The 23603-nt window shown below is 42.3% G+C and overlaps 1 protein-coding gene across 1 annotated transcript; it reads left to right on the plus strand.

Annotated features, from left to right (window-relative positions):
- The first annotated feature begins 17562 nt into the window (after positions 1-17562).
- On the plus strand, positions 17563-23064 carry LOC116044659 (zona pellucida sperm-binding protein 3-like). The gene is made up of 11 exons (XM_031292063.2): positions 17563-18029; positions 18106-18211; positions 18641-18759; positions 18843-18961; positions 19372-19475; positions 20148-20325; positions 20492-20609; positions 21834-21925; positions 22108-22196; positions 22673-22771; positions 22927-23064. Exons 1-11 carry the CDS (start codon positions 17646-17648, stop codon positions 23052-23054), a joined length of 1536 nt encoding a protein of 511 aa, XP_031147923.1. The 5' UTR covers positions 17563-17645; the 3' UTR covers positions 23055-23064.
- Positions 23065-23603: the final 539 nt, after the last annotated feature.

A 23603-nucleotide genomic window follows, 5' to 3' on the forward strand; every position in this document is an offset into this window, starting at 1 on the left:
GTTTTTATTTCTTTTGGTTGGCAGCCCTCCTTGTCTACCTGATCCGTACAGGAAATACCATGTGTTCAGGCCCCATCCCCTGACCGATGTGCTGCTGACCCTAACAATTCGTGGTCAACCTCAACCATCTTCGCACATATGTAGAACAAATCAGGTTTCCCGTTCGGATTGGGCAGCCACACTCCTCCCTCCCCCTTTTCACACAACGGGGGCTGGAGGAAGGCTGCTTTGGGTCGATGGGTGGGTGGGGGGTGGGGGAGTTCCTAAAGTCCTAAGTCCAGCCCTGCCTCTTTTCCGAAAGTCAAGGCCACATGTTACCTTGAGACTATCAATTTCCTCTAATCCCAGGCCCATGTATCCCCATTAATTCAACAACACACCGTCTTGTATCTTCTTTTTCTCATCTCACTAAATCCAAACTACACTTTCCCAAGCAATAGAAAAGGAAGGAATATAAATATGGATGGAGTCAAGCATGGAAATAAACTCTTGCTCACGGCCCTCAGGTCGATGGCGAGGGCTAAATCCAGGCTTAAAACTGCTTCATCTAGACTACACTGAGGTCAAGGATGAAAAGGAAGAGCTATTTCTGTCCAGCTCTCCTTTGTAATTAGAGACAAATCCATACGGCGTAGTTTCTCAACCAAGTCTACAATTCTGTCGAGCCATAATTTACTTAATTACCCAGACATGCTGCTTTGATTCAGTCAATATCAAAAAGAGCTCTTCTGGAGGAGAGGTAGGGAATGATAGTAATTTTGAGGCTGTTTGGCTCCCATTCGCTGTAAGCAGCACTGCTTTTTTTCTTCTTGTGAGCAATAAACTGATTATAGATGAGAGGTTGTCAGATATGTCTGTTGTGCCCTTTTCACTCGGTGACAGAGTCATTTAAAAGTGAGGACTTCAGTAAAAGTACACTTTAAATCCCATAATAGTAGACAGAGCTAATATTGATCCCATCTTTCTGTCTGCTTAATATTCTTCAGCCATTGTGCAGACCTGAGATAGGTGCAATTAACTTAATTTGATTCAAAAGGTAAACTGGAAATACAAGTCAGACAGTAGAGATGTGTGATAATGCTTTTACAGAAAAATAGTGCAAGTTCTTGAAATCGAAAGAAAACAAGATTGAGTTGAAAGTGAATTCCTCCCAAACTTGCTACACACACACACACACACACACACACACACACACACACACACACACACACACACACACACACGCACACACACACACCACAATACCAAAATACCAAAACATCAAGTTAAGTGAACCTTTGAGATTTGTAAGACCCTTTTGTAGCATCCTTGAAGCGACATAAGGCGGGGTGCCACTTACCTGCTGGAAACCCTGCAAGTATCCCCACCCCTCCTAACCAGAAAGGAAAAACGCCAGGCCTGACTTGAAAGCCTCTCTCTGCAGGGCTGAGATTAGAGGACATTTCTCTCTGTTCCCACTCATGTAGCGAGCCCGTCAGTGGTCACCGCAGCCATGATGTAACACGCGGTCTCCAGTGTCTTTGAAGTGGCTGGATAAGCCGGCCTTGGACGCGGGGAAAGTTCAAAAGGGCCCACGGAGGGATTTTGAAACAGAGGAAGGAATCCAGCTCTTCCTCAGATCATTTCCAGCCTCATTTCCCACCGTGTCAGCAATCAGCCAGAGAGGGAGAAAGAGAAAAAAAAACAATCCTGGAAGGATTGAAGGCGACTGAGTGACTCAAGACGTTTTGGTTGCTTCATTCTGGGCAGGGCAGGGCAGACACAAAATCTCTGAACAGTGTCTTCATTTTGACATATTTTTGTCTTTGATTTAGAAACTTGCAATTAGTGAGCAGCTAAAGTCCCGGTTCACAATCAAAAACATGACCTCATCGTTCTGCCAGCTTTAAATGCATGTTGAGCAGAGTCTCCACCCTGTATCTCTACAAGTACACAGGTGAGTATGATTGTATATCCAACAGAAAGGATGGCCAAAACTATGAATATAAAACAAGTCTATGTTAGCCGCCGCATGAGGCTTTACTTAGGCACAGGGGTGCTGTGAGCTAAATGCTAACATCAGCATGCTAACATGGTCCTCCTGACAAAGCTCTATATTTCAAAGTGTCAGACCAATTGGCTAAAAAAACAGGCATTTTCCTTTAGGCATTTCTTCATTCTCCCCATCCCATAATGCCCCTATGCCGTCTTTAAGCCACATCATGCTGCTGTCATCATTTAGCCCCCTCAATCATTACAGAAAGTGCTGACAGTCAAAGAACTGGCGGAACGAAAGCAGTGTAATCACAGGACGGAGGTGACCAGGCCCAAACAGGACCAATCTGACTCTGACCTCAGGGAGACGAGAAGTCACCCGCCACGTTTCCAGCGCCAAACAGTCTTGCCAAGGTCTGGACAAGCTTAACAGGCTTTTGACTCTGGACTGAAAATAGTATCAGTATCATAAAATCAGTTTCCCTTCAAAGTTAGAAAAACACACTCTGCATGTGCTGCATATCACAAAAAGGTTAGTGAAATATTAAAACCCACGAGATGTGCACATGGCTGCTAAAATGGAAAATCCAGCAGTGCACGTCTTGTGTATCATTGTACACACATTTCACTGTAACTCAGCCCGACATGTTTAGTATCTTGGGAAACTTTGGGATCTTGACTAGAATTGAAAATGAAGTACAGCGGGTTTCAACTAAGCTTGAACTAAGCTACCACACACTCGAACGGCGGACCCACCGGAGGACCTGTGTGGGTTGAAGGGGTTAAGCCACAGCCGAGCTTGGGAATTCTTCTCTGCTGGAGACAAAATGTTACAATCATCACACAAGTGTTATTTTTGGGACTGAGGGTATATGAATAATGTGTAAGTCCTGGCTAAAGCTTGCGGCTCATACTGGAGACAGGACAGTGATTGTATCTGTGATGAAGAATGGGCTTGTGCTAAACAGCTTAGGTATTATATCAACCACAAAAGCATGGACTATTATTAATAGAAGCAGTCTCCTTTTAAAATCGAGATTGGGATCGCTTCTACGGATGCATCTCCTATGGGTGTCATTCTTCTTTTTTTATGTTTAAAAAAAAAGCACTTTTAAAGGGCCAGTTGACCAAAAAAGACTTATTACTTACCTCTGTGATGTCTAGTAATGTGATGCCTATTAATGCAGCCACTTAAGTGTGAACATTCAATGTTGGTTTCTTTTAACCATGACGACCATGTCGTGCCTGGACCTTAACCACTTGATAATTATAGTAACCGTGACAACAACAGTTCCCTAATCTTAACAAAGTACACATCTTACAGTAGCCCTAAACCTAACTAAGTCGTTTTTGTAAAGTTTTGACTGCACCACTGGCTCTAATGGTCCACGACTCAACAACTCCTTTGTCCCTCATGCCATCATACTCTATAACTCCTCACCCGGGGGGAGGAGGAAATAGGGTAAAGAGGACAGATCAGAACAGGAAGGAAGGGAAGGAGTGGTAGCCACTCACTCATTCACTGTGCAATTAATTAATAATCTACTCACATACATACCTGGACACTCTAAATGCTCTTAACTGCTAATTTATGCTAAATGTCCTTAATTCACTGTATAATAACACAAAGCCATACACAGTCCTATATATTTATCTTTATTTATCTGTAGTTTATTGTTTGTTTACTTCCTATATTTAGCTAAAAGTTTATTGTTATTGTTATTCTTATACGGTATTTTCTATACTGTATTTTTTATACCTCTTTATTTTCTATACAAGTGTTTTGTAAGTTGCTGAAATCTGCTGCTGGAAATCTAATTTCCTTGCGGGAGTCATCCCAAAAGGATCAATAAAGAGAAGTCTAAGTCTAAGTCTAAGTCTATTAAGTTTACTATAAACATGTTGCTCTTGTCTAAATGGATTTTTTTTTTTTTTTACTTCTACTTACTATATTTGAGAACACGCAGGTTAGACTCTTTTATAATAACCAAGGAGCATACCAACACATAATGACCATGTGCCAGCATCAATCAGCCACGAGTTCATACTGTAGTTAGAGCTTTCAAAATGAAAGTGTGTTATCTTCTGTGTTTCCTTTGTTTTCCCTGCTGCAGCAAAAGTGTACCAAACCATCCCAAATTATGGTAAAACATTTCAATATTGTAAGATCTTTGTTGATCAATTAATGGATTATTTGTCCTCTTGCAGCTGCTTATAAAAAAAATTTGCACGACCATGTAAAGTATAGCTGACACTGAAAGGGCTGTGCAGAAGTGAAATGCTAACAACAAGGAAGAAGCTGAGCCTAGTAGAAGTAGAAGTGAGTGACATTAAGTTCCTGTTGTTGCTTTCACTGGCTACACTGCTGTGGCCATCAAGTTGCCTTGAGCTGGCTGCCCTTAAGTAAAACCCTGCTCCAGGTGAGGTCTGATTCCCCGGTGTTGCTCTACTGGTTACCACCACACACTGACCACCAGCACCAGTGGAGCTTGTACTGAGCTTTTATGCATTTGATACTGCATACATTTCCTCCTCTCCACAGCCTCTCTGTGCCTCTCTTCACTGGCCTGTCAAATTGCCTGTTGGAGGAAAATATGGTGGAGCCTTAGCTTTTTTTTCTTCTTTTTTTAAACCACAGACAAAAAAGAACCCACAGGTTGTCTGTCCATGTCTAAGTGACATGTGTCCAAGACTGTGTGTGTGTGTGTGTGTGTGTGTGTGTGTGTGTGTGTGTGTGTGTGTGTGTGTGTGTGTGTGTGTGTGTGTGTGTGTGTGTGTGTGTGCGTGCGTGCATGTGCGTGTGTGTGTGCATGTGTCTGGTCAGACGACAGATCCTGCTAATCCTATCCGTCCCAGAGGACAGGCAGTGTGACTGGGTAATTGGCCACTGACTGAGCAAGACCACTCTGGAGGCACTGCTTATTGAACCACTGTCAGAGAGAAAGGGAGGGAGAGGAGGTGGAGGCATAACGAGACTGGAGAGGAATGGAAGAGAAGGTAGAAAGAAAGGGAGGACAAAATCAAGAGAAAGTCGAGGGGTAGCAAAAGCAAAGAGGAGTAATACAGATTGAAATAAATAAGTGAAGGGGGGAGGAAATACAGGGATGGAGAGAGCGTGGGTGGGTGGAAGAAGTAGAGAAAGAAGGAAAAGAATAAAAGTGAGAGTGAAGAGTGGAGAATTTTGAGAGTGACCCTGAAGCCACCGCTTCCTCTTTTCTCAGCTGAAATGTGACACTTTCATGATTACACTGGACCCCCTTTTTTGGGGGGCCAGCTTAATCTTAAAAGGATGAGCGGGCAAGGGGAAGCAGCAGGATTGGGGAGAGTAGGAGGTAAGGGTTGGGGGGAGAGGCAAGTCTAGATTAATACTTCCCTCCTCCAGCTGGCCACCTAACAAATTGCCTTGTAAAAGCAGAAGTGATGGATAAATAAAGAATGGAATAAAAAAAAAAGTATATCCCTCCAGCAAATTGGCTGTCATTGGATTATCCCCTATAAAGCAGGATTTGTGTGTGCGCGTGTGCGTGGGTAGACTTTGGGGTATATGTGTGATCACTTTCTTGCATCACATAGACGTTGAGTGTGTGTATGTGTGTGTGTGTGTGTGTGTGTGTGTGTGTGTGTGTGTGTGTGATGAGTGTTTCTGTGACAGCCTTATTTACAGGCCATTGGTGTGTTTAATGGAGCCCATGAAGCAATGATCGCCCATCCAATCCTTTCTTGCCTATACCTTTTCTGCCTGGGCCTGATACTTACCAGCCATCTTTTAACACACACACACACACACACACACACACACACACACACACACACACACACACACACACACACACACACACACACACACACACACACACACACACAGCCAAGTGACAGGTAATATCATGATATAGGTGAGTTGACAAAGTTATATGCTAGCAAGTTTATTGGTATTTACAATGTATTTATATTGGAAATATATTCTAGACTGTCTCAAAATGATACATGTAACATACAAGATAAAAGACATACACAACTAAACTAAACACATATAAATGAATAAAGTGACTACATGCCTGCTCATTCTTCAAGTTTAGGAAAGTGTAAGTTAAAGCTGCAATATTTGTTTTGGCCAGTTTCTGCAGCGATCACATTTGCAATATTTGTCTTTTAACATCGAGCAGAAAAGGAGCAACTTCAGTATTCATTTTGGAGTTATGTTTTTGGCTACCTGATGAATGTAAGTCCAATATTCCTTCTCCTTTTTGCTTTGTTTTGGTAAACTCCTGAGAGTTGCAGGCCCAAAAAATTAAGCTGCAGATTTGGTTTATAATTCTTGGTGGGTTCATCACTGTTAGTATTCCACATTACACAGTCATTTGATCCATTGTTGATATGAACATGTTGATTAGTGCAGCTTTAAATATAGGTATGTACAATAATAATTGGGTTACTTACTTTAGGGTTTGGTTACAATAAGGCAATTATAACGATTCAATACATTTTTGAGCTTTTGTCATAATTAGATAAGACTACTTGCATGCAGGTCATGCCATGCTGCTACCTCAGACACATCCCGCTCATTTTGAAGAGACTAGTTTTACCTGCATATCCCCTTTGCAGTCTTTTGTAATGGAAGTGTCCTCCACTTGGCAACAGTAGGGAACATACAGTCCCTGTCCAAATATGGATTTCATTAGAAATTAGAGTTCAAAGTATCAGAGTGGAACACTCAGTGTCGTCCTTGATACTTCAGCAGTTCTGCTGTAAGATCCGCTGCCCTCCAGGTGATCCCAGATTGAACACAGTGTCGATGCAGAGGCCTGAATCAGCAGCTTTTCTGTTATCTGATATCCTCTCTAACTCCGGCAGTCACGCCTTAAGAGAGAGCCAAACTCAAGAAATCAAAGAGCTGTCATGTTTGGGAAAGTTTAGAGATGAAAGAAACAGAGAAAGAAAAGGACAGAAAAACATTAAAAGATAAGAGAAGGATCAAGAAAAAAAAAGATGAGTATGGAAGGTCGCTGAGTGGGTCGGAGGAGGAACAGCTTGTCCGGGCCAAAGAAATCAATAAGTGCTTGAGAGTCAACGGCGCGTGGGTGGTCAATGGCATGATTCAAGCTCATTAGCACAGCGTTTGACTTAAATGTTTGACCTTATACCCGACCGTCCCACTCTCTGTCCGTTTTTAGCCTATACGGTAGAACATTTGACAGATAATGAGCAATGCAGAAGTTGTTCAGTTGAGCGGACTCATCTGTTAATTAAGGAAGTTTTGGACACATTCGACTGCAGTATAGCAAACCAAACCTGTCAAGACTTCGAAGAAAACAGGAAAAACAAACACTATTGTCATTACGTTACAGTGAACCAAGCAACACTGAAGCTTACTCATTACTCGGGTTTATTCAGCATCACTTCAGGGAGGACATTTACTTTGTTTTCCTGTATCTCCTCTCCAATATCCTTTGGAAGAAAAAGCAATATACTGTCACACAAAGAAATGTCCCAGTCAGTTTTCCATCCTTCCTTACAGTCATTTAAAATTAAATCAAAATGACTGATGGCAACCAATCAATGGTGGTAATTTCAGCAAATGATGCAGCAATGTTTCAAACTGTAGTAAAGTATTGATTCAGCTGCAGCCTGCAGTAAGCCATTTATCTTCCATTAAAAACAATCTCTTGTAATTACCTTAAACTGCTTTTTAGAATCATGGCAGGAGAAATTATCCGGAGCTACTGAATGCAACAAATTACATGTCATTAGAATAAAATGTATCAATGTATGCACTCATCTTTAGCTCCTGGAGGTTTTGAATAAAATGCAGTAATGTATGCACTCATTTTGAATTCCCTGGGGTTCCTCTTGATCGCAGCAATCATAAAGATAAGCTTTTACAGTTGGGCTGCAGCTCAAGCCCTGCACCGAAGCTTCACCGGCAATCTGCACACTGAAGTGTCCTTGAGCAAGACACCAAATAGCCTACCTCTCAATATAATTTATACTTGTCATCTTAGCATCATAAGCTTGTCCATTAAAGTTTGTACCTGCAAGCTCTGTTTTAAAAGTTTGTATATTCAGGTCTGTGCTGTGCAGCATTCAGGTTCTTGCCTGTAAATTATATTTTGCCAGTTTGTGCAGTCAGTTGCTTTATACGACCCAATCCCTGCAAATCTAATCTTTGTGACAAGTGCTAATTAGCACATGTTAGCATGCTAGTTATAGAGAATATTTAGGTAAACTGAGGTGAACATTGTAAACAATATACCTGCTAAACATTAGCATGTTACCATTGTCACTGTAAGCTTGTTAGCATTCTGGTGTTATACGACGGAGCATTAGGGCCACATCAAGGAGAAAAAAATTAAGGAGGGAGAGTTTGTATTATTATTTTGTATTTCGAGAATGAAGTCGAAATGTCGAGAATAAAGTCAACATGACGAGAATAAAGTCGAAATACCATTTCGAAAATAAAGTCGAAATGTCGGGAATAAAGTCAACATGACGAGAATAAATTCAACTCCTTTATCACTTAATCATATTAGAGCGACTGTCCGCCATACCAGCTGCCATGTAGGCAACATCATAGATAGGCTATGGGTTACATCCTTGGAGTGCCTCACTCGCCTGAGCCCCACTCCTTCAGGATCAAACAAGTTGATCAATTGTCTTATTGTGTATTGTGATACGACATATCCTCTCTGTATTGCGTGTAGGTGTAACCATCGATACCCTTGCATCTGTCCATTACAAGCTTTTTCAGTTTGCAGCCTTGAATACAGCCACCTCTTCCAAGTTTGTGTGGTTTCTCCTTCTGTACAGACCCAATTTTCGGCACAAACTCTTCAAAGTCCTAATACTTATCACCATACTGTGTTTATGCGCTAAAAGATAAATAATTTCCTTGTTATTAAAACCGATTCTGAAGTATAATTTCATGAGTTCATATAGGCCTTCAATGCATTTTGTAGAAGACTACAGGTAAAGCTAGTAGTTTGGTTAAGTCCGACTTGATTCTTGAAATAGCCTATCAAGTTTTTTCTCGACATTTCGACTTTATTCTCGAAAAAGTACTTCAACTTTATTCTCGTCATGTTCACTTTATTTTCGACATTTCGACTTTATTCTCGAAATGCAAAATAAATTAAAAAAAAATGTTCCCCTTGATGTGGCCCTAATGCTCCGTCGTAGGTGCAGTGTCAGCGTCACAGAACACTTCAACATCTGACATATAAGTCCGTAAAAACTTCATAATGGATGGGATTGGCAACTTATATGTGAGCATGATGTCAGCATTATAGGTAGTGTGTTATATTTTTTAAACATTGCACAACTTTAGTTCTTGTAGATCAAAAGTCAAATGTCTGTGAGCATGCAGACATACTGTAGGCCTATTTTTTATTTTTTTTTGCCGCATAGCTTGTAAGTTGACATGAAACTGAATGAACAAACAAAAAAAAATCAAGTTTACAGACAGAATATTCACACGTTTAAGCCTGCAAGCACAGACCTGACCAACTTTCAAAACAGCTTCCAGGTTCAAACTTATATTATAGAAGCTCACAGAGTACAAGAGTAAGATGTCAATTAGCCTAGGCTATAGGACTATTTTTCAAGTTGATTGAATATTCCATATTTGTTCTGTTCGAGGGTGGAGGAGATCATCATTTGAAATTCTTAAGTCTTAATGTATGAATATAGTCATGTATGAGAACAGTGGAAAATAAAAACAAACAAAGGTCTGTCAGTTCCTTGTTTGACCTCTTGATGCCATCAGAAACTGCAGCCTGGCTCACTCTCAGATAAACTCAACTAGTTCAATTTAGCTCAGTTCAGTTCAACATGTTGTTCTGTAACATCACAAGGCCAATTGCTTTGAAGACATACTTACAGTGAAAACCTATAATCCAAGTTTGTCAAATCACCACCACATAAAATGACTGCTGACAAGACCACACATAGAGAATAATTGCATAACAAGCCTCATCACGTCAATATAAAGTTCTTATATAAGCATAAGAAATCCTGTTTTTTTATTGCAGTAATGAGTCCCTTGTCGCTTAAAAAATCATTTTTTTCTAAGATTTCAGTTCCTGTCTCGCAGCCATATCATCACCGCTGCTGCTAGTTGCTGCATCTAAATATCGATCCAACTGTCTAACATCTTCTGACTTACATGTGAATTACGCTTTAGGCTGGATTTTTGGCTTTGATAAGGAAATCACAGCCTCTCTGATGACCATTCGGGACGCCCCCGGCCCAGTTTGAGGTAGCGGGCGAGATCTTTTGACAAGGTTAACAGATGATCAGTAAAGAGTGGCCCTCCTGTGGCCCCTGCTCTTTCCTTCCTTCCCCCTCAGTCAATCAATACCTGTTAACAAAAGCTCTGCGGGGCTCCTCTCCACTCTCTGCACTCTTATTCATATTTCACGATGTTATTAGAGCATGCAGCGAAATGTCAAGATCTTTACAAGGTAAATATCTCTCCGTATGGCACAGGGAGTGTCGACGGGGTAGAAACTACTTTTCTTTTCTGTTTTTCACTGTCAGAACTGCTAACTGCCGACATTAAGGCAAGAATGATTTCTCTGCCAGCGGCTATTTCACAAAGTCGTTTGTTTCTGCCGTGTTTTCAGTGCTCACATTGCTGGGGTGTTTGCATTTTTAATGGCTGCAGAGGGGGAACCGCTAGTTTTTATTGCAAAAAAAAACAACAACTTTAAGATAAATACAAGGAATATCAGAGTAGAGCTGCTCAGACTACGCGGGAGAGAAATGTAACTGTGTGAAATGTTGTCCAAGGACAACTTCCTCATTTTGTTGAGCTCAGCTGCCACAGCAGCAGAAACAAAGCGACAATCAGATGAGGCAATGAGGCCGCTTCTTTCCCGTCTACACGCTGCCTCGCACATTTCATCTCCAAATAAAGTGGATGACAAGTCACGTCTGGAAAAATATAGATGTGATCAAAAGGACCACCATAAGCATTGCCGGCCTGCAGGTAGGAAGCATTCATGGCAGGTTCAGAGCCTGAGTGAGAGCTCATTTCAGGTCGTGTGAGGTGGGCTCAGCTGCACGAGGGGCCTGTTGATCAGAGAATAAGAGTGTGGCTCGGATGAGACATGATTCCATCTTTTCTCTTCTCGTCTCCGTTTTACACATCAGCAGTGACAACAACAACAGCCTCACCCAAGACATGAAATGTGTATTTCTACCAGGGATCATGTCTATTTTTGAAGTTGTTGTTTTTGCTTTTTCCTTACTGAACATCTGCGTGATGCTCCCGAGCGACAGCTTCGTCTGCCTGATCAATGAAGCAGAAAGACGGAGAGGAGAAGGAGGGAGATGGAGAGAGAGAGAGAGAGGTAATTGATGGCGTTTTAGGTGATGACAACCTCGTAGTCAACCTCTGGGATTGTGGGTAATGAGGCTCTCATGAGAAAGCTGGGCGCCGTTGCCAGCTTGGTGATGTCACAGTGGCAAGATGAACAAGCACAATCAAAGATTCATTTGACAGGAAGCAAGGAAGAGCCAGAGTGTTGCTTCTTTCGCCTGTGACAAAGCAAGTGGGGACAGCTCTTAACTGACCTCATTCGTCGTCGCCTCTGCGAGGAAGATGTCTGTTTTTTGTCCGTGTCTGACAACCTCACGTCTTCTCGTCACATTTACCAGCTGCTTTTTCCCGCTGCAGCTTTTTCACTTTTTGCCACACAAGCACACGGGCCATCTGGGTAATTACGAGGTACGATGAAGTTCTGTCTGAGTCTGAACTCCACCTTGCCTTGCTCTCATTTCAATTAAAACACCTGGCGAGTCAAAAGATGCAAATGTCCACGATAATTGCAAGAACCTTGCGAGAAATTGCCATTGCAAAATCTCCCAATTACTCTGTCCATTAAACATCTTACCTCAGATCCTAAATTGATCCTTTTGGCAACTTCAAGGCCTTCATTTGGAACGCTGTAGTGAAATAAACCGTGTCATTCTGTCACCTCTGGCTTTGTGCTGAAGAGCACTAAGCAGGGATAAGTCAGAGACGAGCTTCAAGAACCAGAACAACACACCTTCTTTTACCTACCGCCCTGCACTTACTGGCTTCTACTTGTGGTTTGTTCTTCTCTAAGCTGCTGGAAACATGTGCTGAGCAGTGAACTTTTGGTCCCACAGTGCCACCTATTGACGAAAAACAAATTCAAGACTTTACAATAAGATATGCAATGGGTCATTTTAGCCCAGCATTGTCTTTTCCAAGCTTTAAATAACCAAATCAGTCTGGTTTATATTTGTTGTCCTTGCTTCGCAAAGTTAAGTATGCACTATTTCCTGTCTAGATCTAAGAAAGTGGATTACAAAACAATACATTCAATTTCACTACTTAATGTCCCAACTTGCTGTAAAATGGCAGAATTAAGTTATTCAGCCCATTTCACCAAGAAAACTAGCTGATTTGTCTGCGACGAAAATGGTCAAATGTTGGTGAGGTCACCGGAGGGGGACTTTAAAGGGAAAAGAGGGAGTGAAGTCGAACAAAGCAAAGCAGAACAAAACTATTAAATCTTTCATCATTTCCCACTCTCCTATAACCTCGTTGCGCTGGTGGAACTGAGGTCTAGACATTGTGGAAAGGCAATAGCCATCCATCATGTCCGATTATGCCGTTTAGATGTAATTGCAAACCCTTAAGGATTGCTCCACCATCCTCATCCCTGCACACGTAGACACACAAATGCACATGCACACACACACACATGTATGAGTACACAAACACACACCTGCAGGGGAAAGGCAGGGTAGAATATCACTGTTGCTTCTCAGAGAGAGAGAGAGAGAGAGAGAGAGAGAGAGAGAGGGAGAGAGGGAGAGAGAGTGCAGGCAGCCACCTCCATACACATTTCACAGACAATCAAATTAGAGCTGGCATTCAATACATCACTGACAAATTGTTTATTAAACAAAAGGCTTGAATTGCAGCATAACTGAGAAAGATTCAAGTGACGAGAGAGAAGCGGGGGCTGCGAGTTTTTTATGTTTGTGACTGTGTGTGCCCATGTAAGGAAGACATGTTACACTCATTCGCACACATGCACACCATTTAGGTACTTTTCTACAAAAGCAGAATCAACACTAACATTTAAAAATTCACTGTGAGGATATAAACACTGCAATAAAAAACAAATGTTAATGAGGTCATGGCACTAACACTGTTAACACTGTTTGATTCCCAATGGGGCCACCCACGTTCAAATGGCACTTTGGTTAAAAGCGTCCACCATACGGTATGTTAATGTGCTCAGATCATTTGTTTCCTGTCATCTCTTATATTTAACAATGAGGAACCTGCAGGTCATACAGAGGCATAATTCATATATCTTATTATGTAGCAGGCATTTTGAAGTTTTAAGTGGGAAACACCACTCAGAAGAGGTGGACGTGTGCTAAGATGCATATGGTCATCATGCAACATTTATCATTTCATAGATTCCCCTCTGGAAAGGCATTACAGTGAAATGGATCTCTGGCTATAATGAAGTATAGTCAGCTTCACAGCAGTTGCAATAAATTCCAAAGGCTCCGGAGCTCCACCTAAAGTACAGCCTTGTGATTTATTGGTGAAACAGTGATTGTTTGGTGCCAGGAGTGGCTTTGTAAGTTTCAATGGACATTTTGTTATGTTTTGACCTTTACTCTCCATTTAAATTCATTCTAACTTTTGTGAATTTGGAATGACTTAAGCTCTTATATCGTTCCAGACCCAACTTTAAAACCTTGGGCATGGGTACTTGCTACTCTTTACTTTATGGAGGGGTGCTGAAAGTTAAATTACCTGGGCGCCACTGGCCAGGTGGGTGTTGAAATTGAGGAAATAGGAAATTGTCTCACAGCCTGAGACTTCTGCTTTAAGCTAAGTACTTCCCTCTTGACGAAAAACAGATGTATGAAGTTAGACAAAAAAAATCAACAAAAGGTCAAACTAACTAGTATCTGAAGCTTTAAACCACATTTTATGGCCTTCCTCTGTAGACAGAGTCGCTCAGTTGTCATGTTTAGTTGATAATAAGTGACGTATAACAGAATTCTGGTCATGCATTGACAAGTGGCTGTATATGGATTAGATTAGATTAGATTAGATTACAGATTTATTCAGCTTTAAGTAGACATTATTGCACAAAAGAGGTTAATCTTCCGACCAAAAAGTATGATGTTCAAAATATCCATATGGCTGAGATTTAGGCTCTTTGGATACATATACTGAGGGTTTACAGACCGCACAATACAACAAATGAAAAAGGTTAGCAGCGAACAAACAGCTAAATATCATCAGATTTTCCATAGCACACAAATCAAACAAAAGGAAAAACTGAAAAGTTGCTCCCTTGAGAGAAACTTAGGAACCCATGATGTAGGGCGGGACGGGAGGCTAAAGGTCAGCTCCTGACTCTCCCACCGCTGCATTGTACCTCTACATGGGGCGATGACACCTGTCAATCAACCTGCGCTGAAGACCTTTATAATGGGACAAAGGCCGTTCACAGGCTATTGAGCCAGACATGAGAAATGTCATGGATGTTGTGATAAAAAACGAGGTCAGCCACATATGGAGTACGAGTAGAGAGAGAGTAGTTTTGGCTGATGTCAAAAACTCTCCACTGGAGTGTGTTTGTGTCATTGTGGCCTCGCTAGTCACTGTGACTTTTTGGCTAAATGACACATCAGCGGTTATTGCAGTGCTGGGAGATCATTATCCCATTGGAGTGTGTGGGAGCAATGTTCAGATGTGTGTGTGTGTGTGTGTGTGTGTGTGTGTGTGACTTTGTGTGTGGTCGGTAGGTGCTCTGGTGTGATGCATGTCTTTAATAACAGTCCATTAGCTCTCTGCGTGTGCGGCTCCTTTGTATATGGGCTGGTATCTAGGCTGTGTGTGTTTGTGCATGCTCCCATATGTGTCCCTGTGAGTGTGCGGAAACAGAACGTGTGTCCTTGTGTGGGGAAGTGTTGGAAATGGCCGCTGATGGGCCGTGAATCAGAGCCCAGCGTGCTGTTATTTCATGTTGCTCCCAACGGGACGGGCCGAGCACCAGCCGGGCTGCTGTCTGTTATCCCTCACCCCCAGGTTCACTGACCCCAAGCATATTTTTCTTCTTTCCCTCCTTTGTTTTTTGTTCCCTCCCCCCCTTCATGCTGCGACTTCTTACTTTTTTCTTCCTTCTCACTCTCACACTTGTTCTCCTGCCTCTCTCACATATTTCATCTTCGACTTCGCCCTCCTGACAGATCCACATATTTGTTCCCTTTTCAAGAAATTGCCAATATACCAAGATAGTTTGAAGCAGTGGCACCAGAACTGATGCCAGCATCTAAAAACGCATGCCAGGACATGTTGGAAGGAGAAAATTTCACTCCCTGTCCCACGCAACATCTATTCACCACCGCCACAGAAAGCTGACAAAACGCATAGAAATGATCTTGAACGCTGCTCGCCCACCACAGCAGCAGGCTATAACTAATCCATCTCCCACTACATGTTTTTAATGAGCCTCCATAACCGTTATCCGTATGGTGCAGTGCAGCACGGGCCAAATCGAGCTGTTTCCATGACTTTGTGCTGTCAGCAAAACCTGACGAGGGACATGTGTGTGTGTACATTTGTGTGTGCTACTGTCACTGAGCATCTGCATCGTCGGTGTGCCATCCTGGTTGACGATTTTCCATCTGGTGGATGTGTGTGTACGAGGATGTGTGTTTTTTGTCTAAACAGAACGGCCTATTTACCTGCATCATCCTGTCTCAAACTACACCATGATTATTGAAAACAGAAGCTGATGGGAGTGGCCGCAGTGTGTGTATGTGAGTGTGTGGAGGTAGAAGCTGCCAGGCCCCTTTCAGAAACCCCCGCGGGGGCCACATTAGGGCCCTCCAGGGACCAAATTAGAGGCAGCTAACCAAGTTAGAGATCAGCAGCAGAGGGAGCCTGACTGGCAGGGATGGACTGATTTCACTCCAGCCTCCTGAACTAACCACGTACACACACACACACACACACACACACACACACACACACACACACAGATCCACCTCCTTTCTTTGTTTTGCCGCTGATCAGCAAAAGATAAAAGCCAGTTCCTGACAATAGCAGCTCGCTGTTGGGGAGTCTGCAGGGAGATCCTGACTTAGAGTGGAGGTATAATGTATTCCTGCAGGTCAGCCTAGATTAGTGTGTCTGTATCAAGAGGAAGTGATTTAAAATAAATTAGCCTTTTGAACAGGAGTTTCTTTAAATGAAATCTTATTATGGTTTTTATCCATATGTTTTTACTGGAAGTAGTTCCACAAATATGGCTGTGGATGACGAGAAATGTCCATTTTAGAGTCTGTTTATATGACTGTCACAAAGATTGATAAGAATAAAAGAATCCAAACTGAACCTAAAAGAAGAAGGTCACCATGTTTTACATTGAATTTGGTGGGAAAGTTCCAAACTCATACTGGTAACTTTCTTTTGTTATTTTATTAAACATTTTTAAGAAATAAGGCTGGTAATATGTTTAATCTATTACCTATCTATCTATCTATCTATCTATCTATCTATCTATCTATCTATCTAACACACTATTGATGTTTTTATGGGATTTGTTGACAACAAAAAATACACTTTACACCAAATACAAATTCTAGTGGAGATCCAAATGTTTGAATTATTTGTATATATATATCAGACTGAATATTGAAAAGAGTATAAAATGATGCACATCACAACTAGAATATTTACATTTTCACCCAATACCAAAACATATTGTAACTTTAGTGCCAGAACAAGCACATTTAGAAAATATATAGTATGACTTTTTTCTAAATTCAAAGAAACGTAAGTGGAATTTTGTGGGGAGAAATTAAGAGTTCAAAGGTTAAACAGGCCCTAAAACGTGTCTCACCATAACAGTGTGATTGACATGCCTGCTTGGCACAGGTTCAAGACCCACCCCCCTGCTTCCTGTCACATTTCCCCCCCCCCACACACACACACACACACACACACACACGGCATTTGATGGTGACATTTGTAAAATCTCACAGAGGATGATCATAAATCTCCGTTTTATGAGCGACTGCTGAACTCTGCAGACTGTTGACCGCATAGCCTTGACATTCAAGACCACTCGGCATGAAAAAAAAAAATGGGGTTCCAAAGCGTTGATTGATTTGTCTCATGGGGGCAGTGAAAGCCACTCACTGTTAGGGTCAGGCTTGTTTCTGTTTATAAAAGTCTTTGTTCATTACCATCGTGACAAGTGGAGATTTAGCAGGCAGTGTTTGCCCTGAAAACATTTAAAGAATGCTCAGTATGTTTAGCTTTTTCCACACTGTACACATGATTATTTAAATTAAATAGTTTAGTTTTTTATCTTTGACATAAAGACAGAGTTGAAACAAACCAAACAGGCTGTTAATTCAACCTTTGGAGTGCACAGCCAAGCAGCTATCCTCTAATCTGCAATTCTATTTGGTGAAAAGGAAGAGAGGAAAGAAATGGTTCAGAGATTGAATCCTCCAGGCTGGAATCCAATCAAGTCATTAGGAGTAGGTGGAGCCCGAGCCAAGCTCACACAACTTAGTTTTGGTCAAAAGAAAAAAAGCAGCAGAGTTCCCTGAAAAAAGCACCCAAAACTCAGGTTTTTGGGTGATAAGTTGTAATGGGGTTCAGAGAGGCGGCTTTGTTAGGGTTTGTGCTTCTCCTTTCAGGTGGAAATCTTTTTGCTGCCACACAAAACTGGCCAAACTTCAGCACCAATGAGAGATCACCACAGACAACAGATCATCAGTCAAACCGAAATGAGCACGACAATCTGGTCCATTCTCCTCTCACCCACCGTCTCAAGACCTACCAGCTTAGAAACCCAGTTGTCAGGAAACCAAAACCAGCCCGGCCTCTTTTGGAGCACACTTTTCAAAACCCGCAGACATCTGAGGCCGTAAAGCTGACCTCAGAGCAGCTGGAGCCAGAGGTAAATGTCCAAAAGTTGTTAAAATTGGTCCAAGGCCCAGATCTGAACCCACCTGTCAAGCCGGAATCAAAGGTATGACTTTTACGCAACCTTTCTGATCTTCCGCACCATTAAAGTTCAGTGTAATTAAACTTGAATGATATTCCAGGTGCTGACGCTGGTGTTTGGGCAGCGGGTGCCTGTGCCAGCCAACAGCGTGGCAGCGCACTGTGAAGAAGGAGGGGTCACCATTGAGGTCAAACAGAACTTCTTAGGTACCGTAATGGCTGCCGGTTACTTGTTTGAGTTGATCCATTGTGGGTTTTTTTGTCCACAGTGGCACCGACACAAGTCCATTTAACATGCTTTCTGCTCTAATGTCTAAGAAAGAAAGGGTTCAGGTTAGAGGCCCGAGTTGGAAAATGGAATGGAACGGTGAAGATGGGACACTCAGTGCTGATTACTGCAAATGGCACAGACTATGGTATCGGTGATCAATATTATGTTTCCTTTTATTTCTTCACTCTGAGAAGGAGCATTCTGGATGCCTGATCAGTGAGCAAATGCTGACTTTCAGTGATGCATTATTTGTCCTGTGGCTGAACCTGCACTTGCTGTGAGTGTTATTGACTGGACCAGGAAGAGAAATGGCCTCAGGTAATGGTCCTGATTTAAGTTGCACCTTTTTCCTCTTTTGTTCCTAGGAAACGGTCAGTTGATCCACCCAAGTGATCTGACCTTAGGGGGTTGTGCTGCACGAACCACCACTCTCCACGTTGTGCAGTTCCAGACGGAGTTACAGGGCTGCGGCAGCACAATGGCGGTGTGTGGCTCTCTGCCTCCTTCAGTGTCCATCCACTCTTGTCTGTTTGAAGTCCCTGTAACGTTTTTTTTTTTTTTCCTCAGCTGACCGAAGAAGCCCTCATCTACTACTTTTCTCTGACGTACTCCCCAACACCCATTGGCAACACCTTTATTTTAAAGACCAACCCTGCTGAGGTGGTAATTGAATGCCACTATCTAAGGTAAAGTCTCATTTAGTATTTCACCCCTCAGTCTGCCAAGTCCAATTCTACAGCAGGGCTAGAATTGGACTTGGCAGACTAAGGGGTGGACCTGCAGATACTCTAGAGTATCTGCAGTATCTGTATCTCTAGAGAAAAAAGTTTTTGGTCTTGCTGAAAAGTCATAACAATTAAATCTAGGCCTTATCATCTCTATTGGTTTTCCTCCAGTAAACCTGCCTTAAATTGCATTCTATGTTAAAAAGATCTGGGTTTGAATTTACCTGGGTGAGCCCTGCAGAAACCATGTTGTTGTTGTTAAATGTACCTACCTGTGTTATGGTCTCCACTCTCTCTCTGAGGCACACATTCTTCATCCTCGATGAGCCTCTCTAGTGAAATGCCCGTCCTTGCTGTGATTGTCCTCACAGGAGGCATGATGTGAGCAGCGGCGCTGTGAGGCCTACCTGGAAGCCGTCTGCCTTCGACATGTTAGCGGAACAGCAGCTACGCTTCTCCCTGCGTCTCATGACAGGTGGGCAACACACATCAAGAAGAAACAACAAACTTTGAGCTGGATGTTCTGCAAGTTAAAACTTGTGATTTGCGCCAGGCGGCTTGGCTAATTTCCCCAGCGACGGGTGTAATTGCAATCACTCAAGGCCTCGCAGACGTTGCTGCGACTGTTAAAAGATGCTAAACAGTGACTTGATAAACAGGAGTGGATCTTTTGATGCATGGTGATGAGCTGAAATTACATGCCTTGTAGGCTGCGGCTGACCTAACAGGGTCACTCGCACAATAAAGTGATCAATAAACAGCTGATTATGCTTTCTAATTAATTCCAACACTGCAGATAGCGACTGCACCACATTGCTGTTTGTTTTGAAAGTTGGCCTAGCATCTCCTGTGATTTATTTATTTATTTTAAAAGTAGCATGGCCTGTAAGAAGTTATGAACGTTTTAAACTCGTTTTTGCAGGCACAGACAATCGTCTGTTTCTTCCAGGTTGATGATGCTACATCTGTAATTCATTTATATCTTGTTTAAAGTACTTTTCTCTTATTGTTACAGTACCTATATTCTATTCACTGCTGCTACACTGACCGACTCTCCCCCATGGGCATCATTTAACTTTCAACTAATCAGATGATGGCCCCAGCATTACTTTTCCACTTGTCTTTTTCTCCTTCTGTATTTGATTAGAGGACTGGCAGTCGCAGAGGCCTTCCAGTGTTTACTTCCTGAGTGACGTGATGCACATTGAAGCGGCGCTCCTCCAGGGTCACCACGTTCCACTGAGGGTCTACGTCGACAGCTGTGTGGCCACCGAGTTCCCCGACCCCAACTCTCAACCCAGATACCCCTTCATCAACAACCATGGGTGAGAAGCTGCAGATTGGATGTGCAGTATTTATCTAAAAGAGTCAGCCAGTCATAATAATCAAGATTTAGGTTTAGTTGCATACCACGCTGTACCTAATTGAGAGCATTTATCGTCGGTCTGTGTTTATGAATATGAATCCTGTGCCTGTATTTTGCCAAATAAGGTGTTTCAGTGATGCTAAGCTGGCAGGAGCCAAGTCTTACTTCATGCAGAGGAGCCAGGAGGATAAACTTCATCTCCAGCTGGAAGCCTTCAAGTTCCCCCATAATCACGGGAATTCAGTACGAGATGTGTTTATACAATTTTAGAACTACTGATCTGGTGTCATGTAGTCAGGCATTTGACTTTTTAAGCAGTTTTTCTTCCCTACATTTTCCAAGCATCACTGTGTCTTGATGTGACCAGCCAAAGTATTACTTTAACATTCATTTCAACTGTTCTGTTAGTCTCTTACGTGCTAAGTTGGCACATAACGTACACATTAGTGAGTGTTGTTTGAAGGCCATAATACACTACGTTGTGATCTGTGCTTAGTTCAAATACTTTCCAACAACTGACTTTCATTTAGGCTCAATAAGCCAGAATGGAGCTGTGCCACAACTTCGAGCAGAGCCAGTATCCACTCCGGAAACCTTTTTTGTGCATCTGTACAATCGGAGCTTTGGAAGAGTTTTAACTTTAAATTAACTTTGATTGTTTTGCCAAATAGGAAATTCTACTCCCAATGCAACAGACTTTAAAATGTGATTTTTTTTTAAAAAAAAGAAACACTTTGTTTATTGAGGGTTTGGTAGCCTGACAAGCCAGACCCACATCAAGATGTTGGTTCTGGGAACTCACCATTGGCAGGACTCAATCCGAGGGGATAAATGGTTGTCTTTCAAATTCCCTCTGCATAGGATAGCGCTACAACCAACCAGAGCAATGCTAGTTGATAGATTAAACTTATCCATATCCGGTCGGCGAAACTCCGAACACATCTTCCTTTTTTAAGAATGACTTCAGGGCCATTCTTTGTTCTTTTCTCAAAGAAAAGCTTAACTCCAAGTCTTCCAGAGTTGCGGCCAAAGCCGAATCGAAAGACCGCTGTTCGCCAGCAGCAACAGCCATCGTCTTTGTTTTCAAGTAGCAGGGAATTCACGCGGAACCGTCGCAACTCTGCCGTCATTATGTTAAGCCCGCCCACCGACTCTATACACGATGCGATTGGCCTGACCAGAATTTGGTTTTTCCAGCTCGCAAGCCAACGGTCAGTTGCTAGACTGACCCTGGCTGCAAATTACATTTGCTGCCGCTAGATTTCTAGGCTAAGGGTTTTGTGCAAAACAAAAAAACTCTTCAGACCCAAAAAGAAAGGGAAAAGGAATGCTATACACTTTAGTAGCAGTTATACTTATTTCTATGTTGGTTAATTAGTGGAAATGCCGTCTGTACAGTATTTTTATATTCATCCACATTTAATACTGTACATTTTGAATCTTGATGTCTTTTAAATGTCCTCATAGCTGTACATCACATGTCACCTGAAGGCAACAAAAGTCTCCGTTCCCATCGACTCGCAACACAAAGCGTGTTCATTCTTGACTGAAGCAAACAGGTTAGTTCCCACAAAGAGAATTCAGTGAAGCTTAACACGTGGATGGGTTTGCTTAATATCTTTTTATTTGACAAATTTTCTGTTACTGTCTGTTTAAATGTTGTTTTTTCCTCTGCATTACCGTGACTCTAATGCTATAACAAGATTTATTTCAATCTCTGAATATTCTTGGCTCTGGACAGATGGGTAGCATCAGGTGGAGATAATAAGGTGTGTGACTGCTGTGAGACCAGCTGCAAGAGACAGAAAAGAAGCCTTGGGGCAGATGCTGGTACAGTTTACAAAAGCAACGCTACATTACACACGGGGATGAATCCTAAAAACATTTCATACTGACCCAGGGGAGACATTGTTGATACCGTCTCCACTGCCTGCAGTCACATTGTTCAGTACAATTATCACAAAAAGGTGTTTTTACGTCCATCTGGATGGTTCTGAACTAGCGAGCCTCACCCAATCCTACTGGAAATGAACCCAAATGATTGCTAGTAACAAGGAATGTAATATAATCAGCCACAGACTAACAGAGATGCAGAGGTTGCACCCATATTTAGACAAGCTAACTTGCCTTCATTTGGCACACATGCCGTTTATGCATCTTTAGAGGATTGATTTTGAGCTGATCCCTTTTTAATTGTCGAGCCCATCAGTCGTATCGTGAACGGATGAATCACCTGGCTAAATGCACTAAGTGGATTTTTTTTTTTTCTTTTTCCCTCCATGTTGGACTTGCTGGGCTTTCTCCAGATCTGCAGTGGGAGGGGACGGCGGCTCTGGGCCCCATCCTGCTGGAGGGGCTGACTGCACTGTCCGAGCTCCAAATGCATGAAGTGATTCGAGAAGGAGGTACCGGTGGTTTGTACATGTAAAACAATAAACACCACTGAAAAATGCATTTAATGTCACTTTTTCCATGCTCACCTATCTGCTCCTAATTACCAATGCTAAATGCTGTGACTAATAGAGCCGATGTTTGTCTTATGCTCTCCCTCCCTCCTCAGCCTCCTATTCGTCAATGCCGTTGCTGTGTGGAGTGGGTGCAGCGCTGGCTTTGGTGCTGCTAGTTTTCACGGCTGCTATCATTTGCAGCAGACGATACAAACCCACTGGACACTTTGTTTGTACCTGATTTAAGACAATAAAACACTTGTAACTATGCCTCATTTGTCCTTTTTATTCCTTGCCTAAAAGGAGAAAAAAAAGGACCATAAGTTTGTGTTTCCCCAAGCTAATGACATAAGAATGAAATGAACCATCATGAAGTCCACTAACAACTTTTTCTGCTTTTGCGAATTGGAGTTAAACTGACAGTATTTCTCTGCAGGTGATTGCATCTGTACAGTATGTTGCTCACTATAGTCCAGGTTAAGTGTTAGAGGCTTGCCAGAGTTAAAAGGGGTTAAGCAGTAGTGTCCATCTTTGCAGAAAATGACCCGGCCATAAAATGTTTACTGTGTGCACAATGAGGCACTATATAAATTAATGGCATGGTGCAATAAATGAATACTTCTGTATGTGGTTAAGGTTTTCATAACGTGCAGGGGTGTGTCTGGATTATTTGTTTCTTTACAGTAAATGGGGTAGCCATGTGGGGGTGGCCGGTGAGCGACTGTAAGAAGAGACCTTTTTTGGAGTTGTGCCAGATAACAGGCATCGATTGGTCAGTTATCCATCCAAT

This window comes from Sander lucioperca, chromosome 24 (genome assembly GCF_008315115.2).
Source record: "Sander lucioperca isolate FBNREF2018 chromosome 24, SLUC_FBN_1.2, whole genome shotgun sequence".
NCBI lineage: Eukaryota > Metazoa > Chordata > Actinopteri > Perciformes > Percidae > Sander > Sander lucioperca.

Bases quoted from the DNA above. Each gene is read 5' to 3' on its own strand.
- LOC116044659 (XM_031292063.2), top strand. From the start codon at position 17,646: ATGGGGTTCAGAGAGGCGGCTTTGTTAGGGTTTGTGCTTCTCCTTTCA. The intron at 18,030-18,105 runs GTATGACTTTTA...ATGATATTCCAG, and splicing joins CTGTCAAGCCGGAATCAAAG to GTGCTGACGCTGGTGTTTGG. The intron at 22,772-22,926 runs GTACCGGTGGTT...CTCCCTCCTCAG, and splicing joins TGAAGTGATTCGAGAAGGAG to CCTCCTATTCGTCAATGCCG.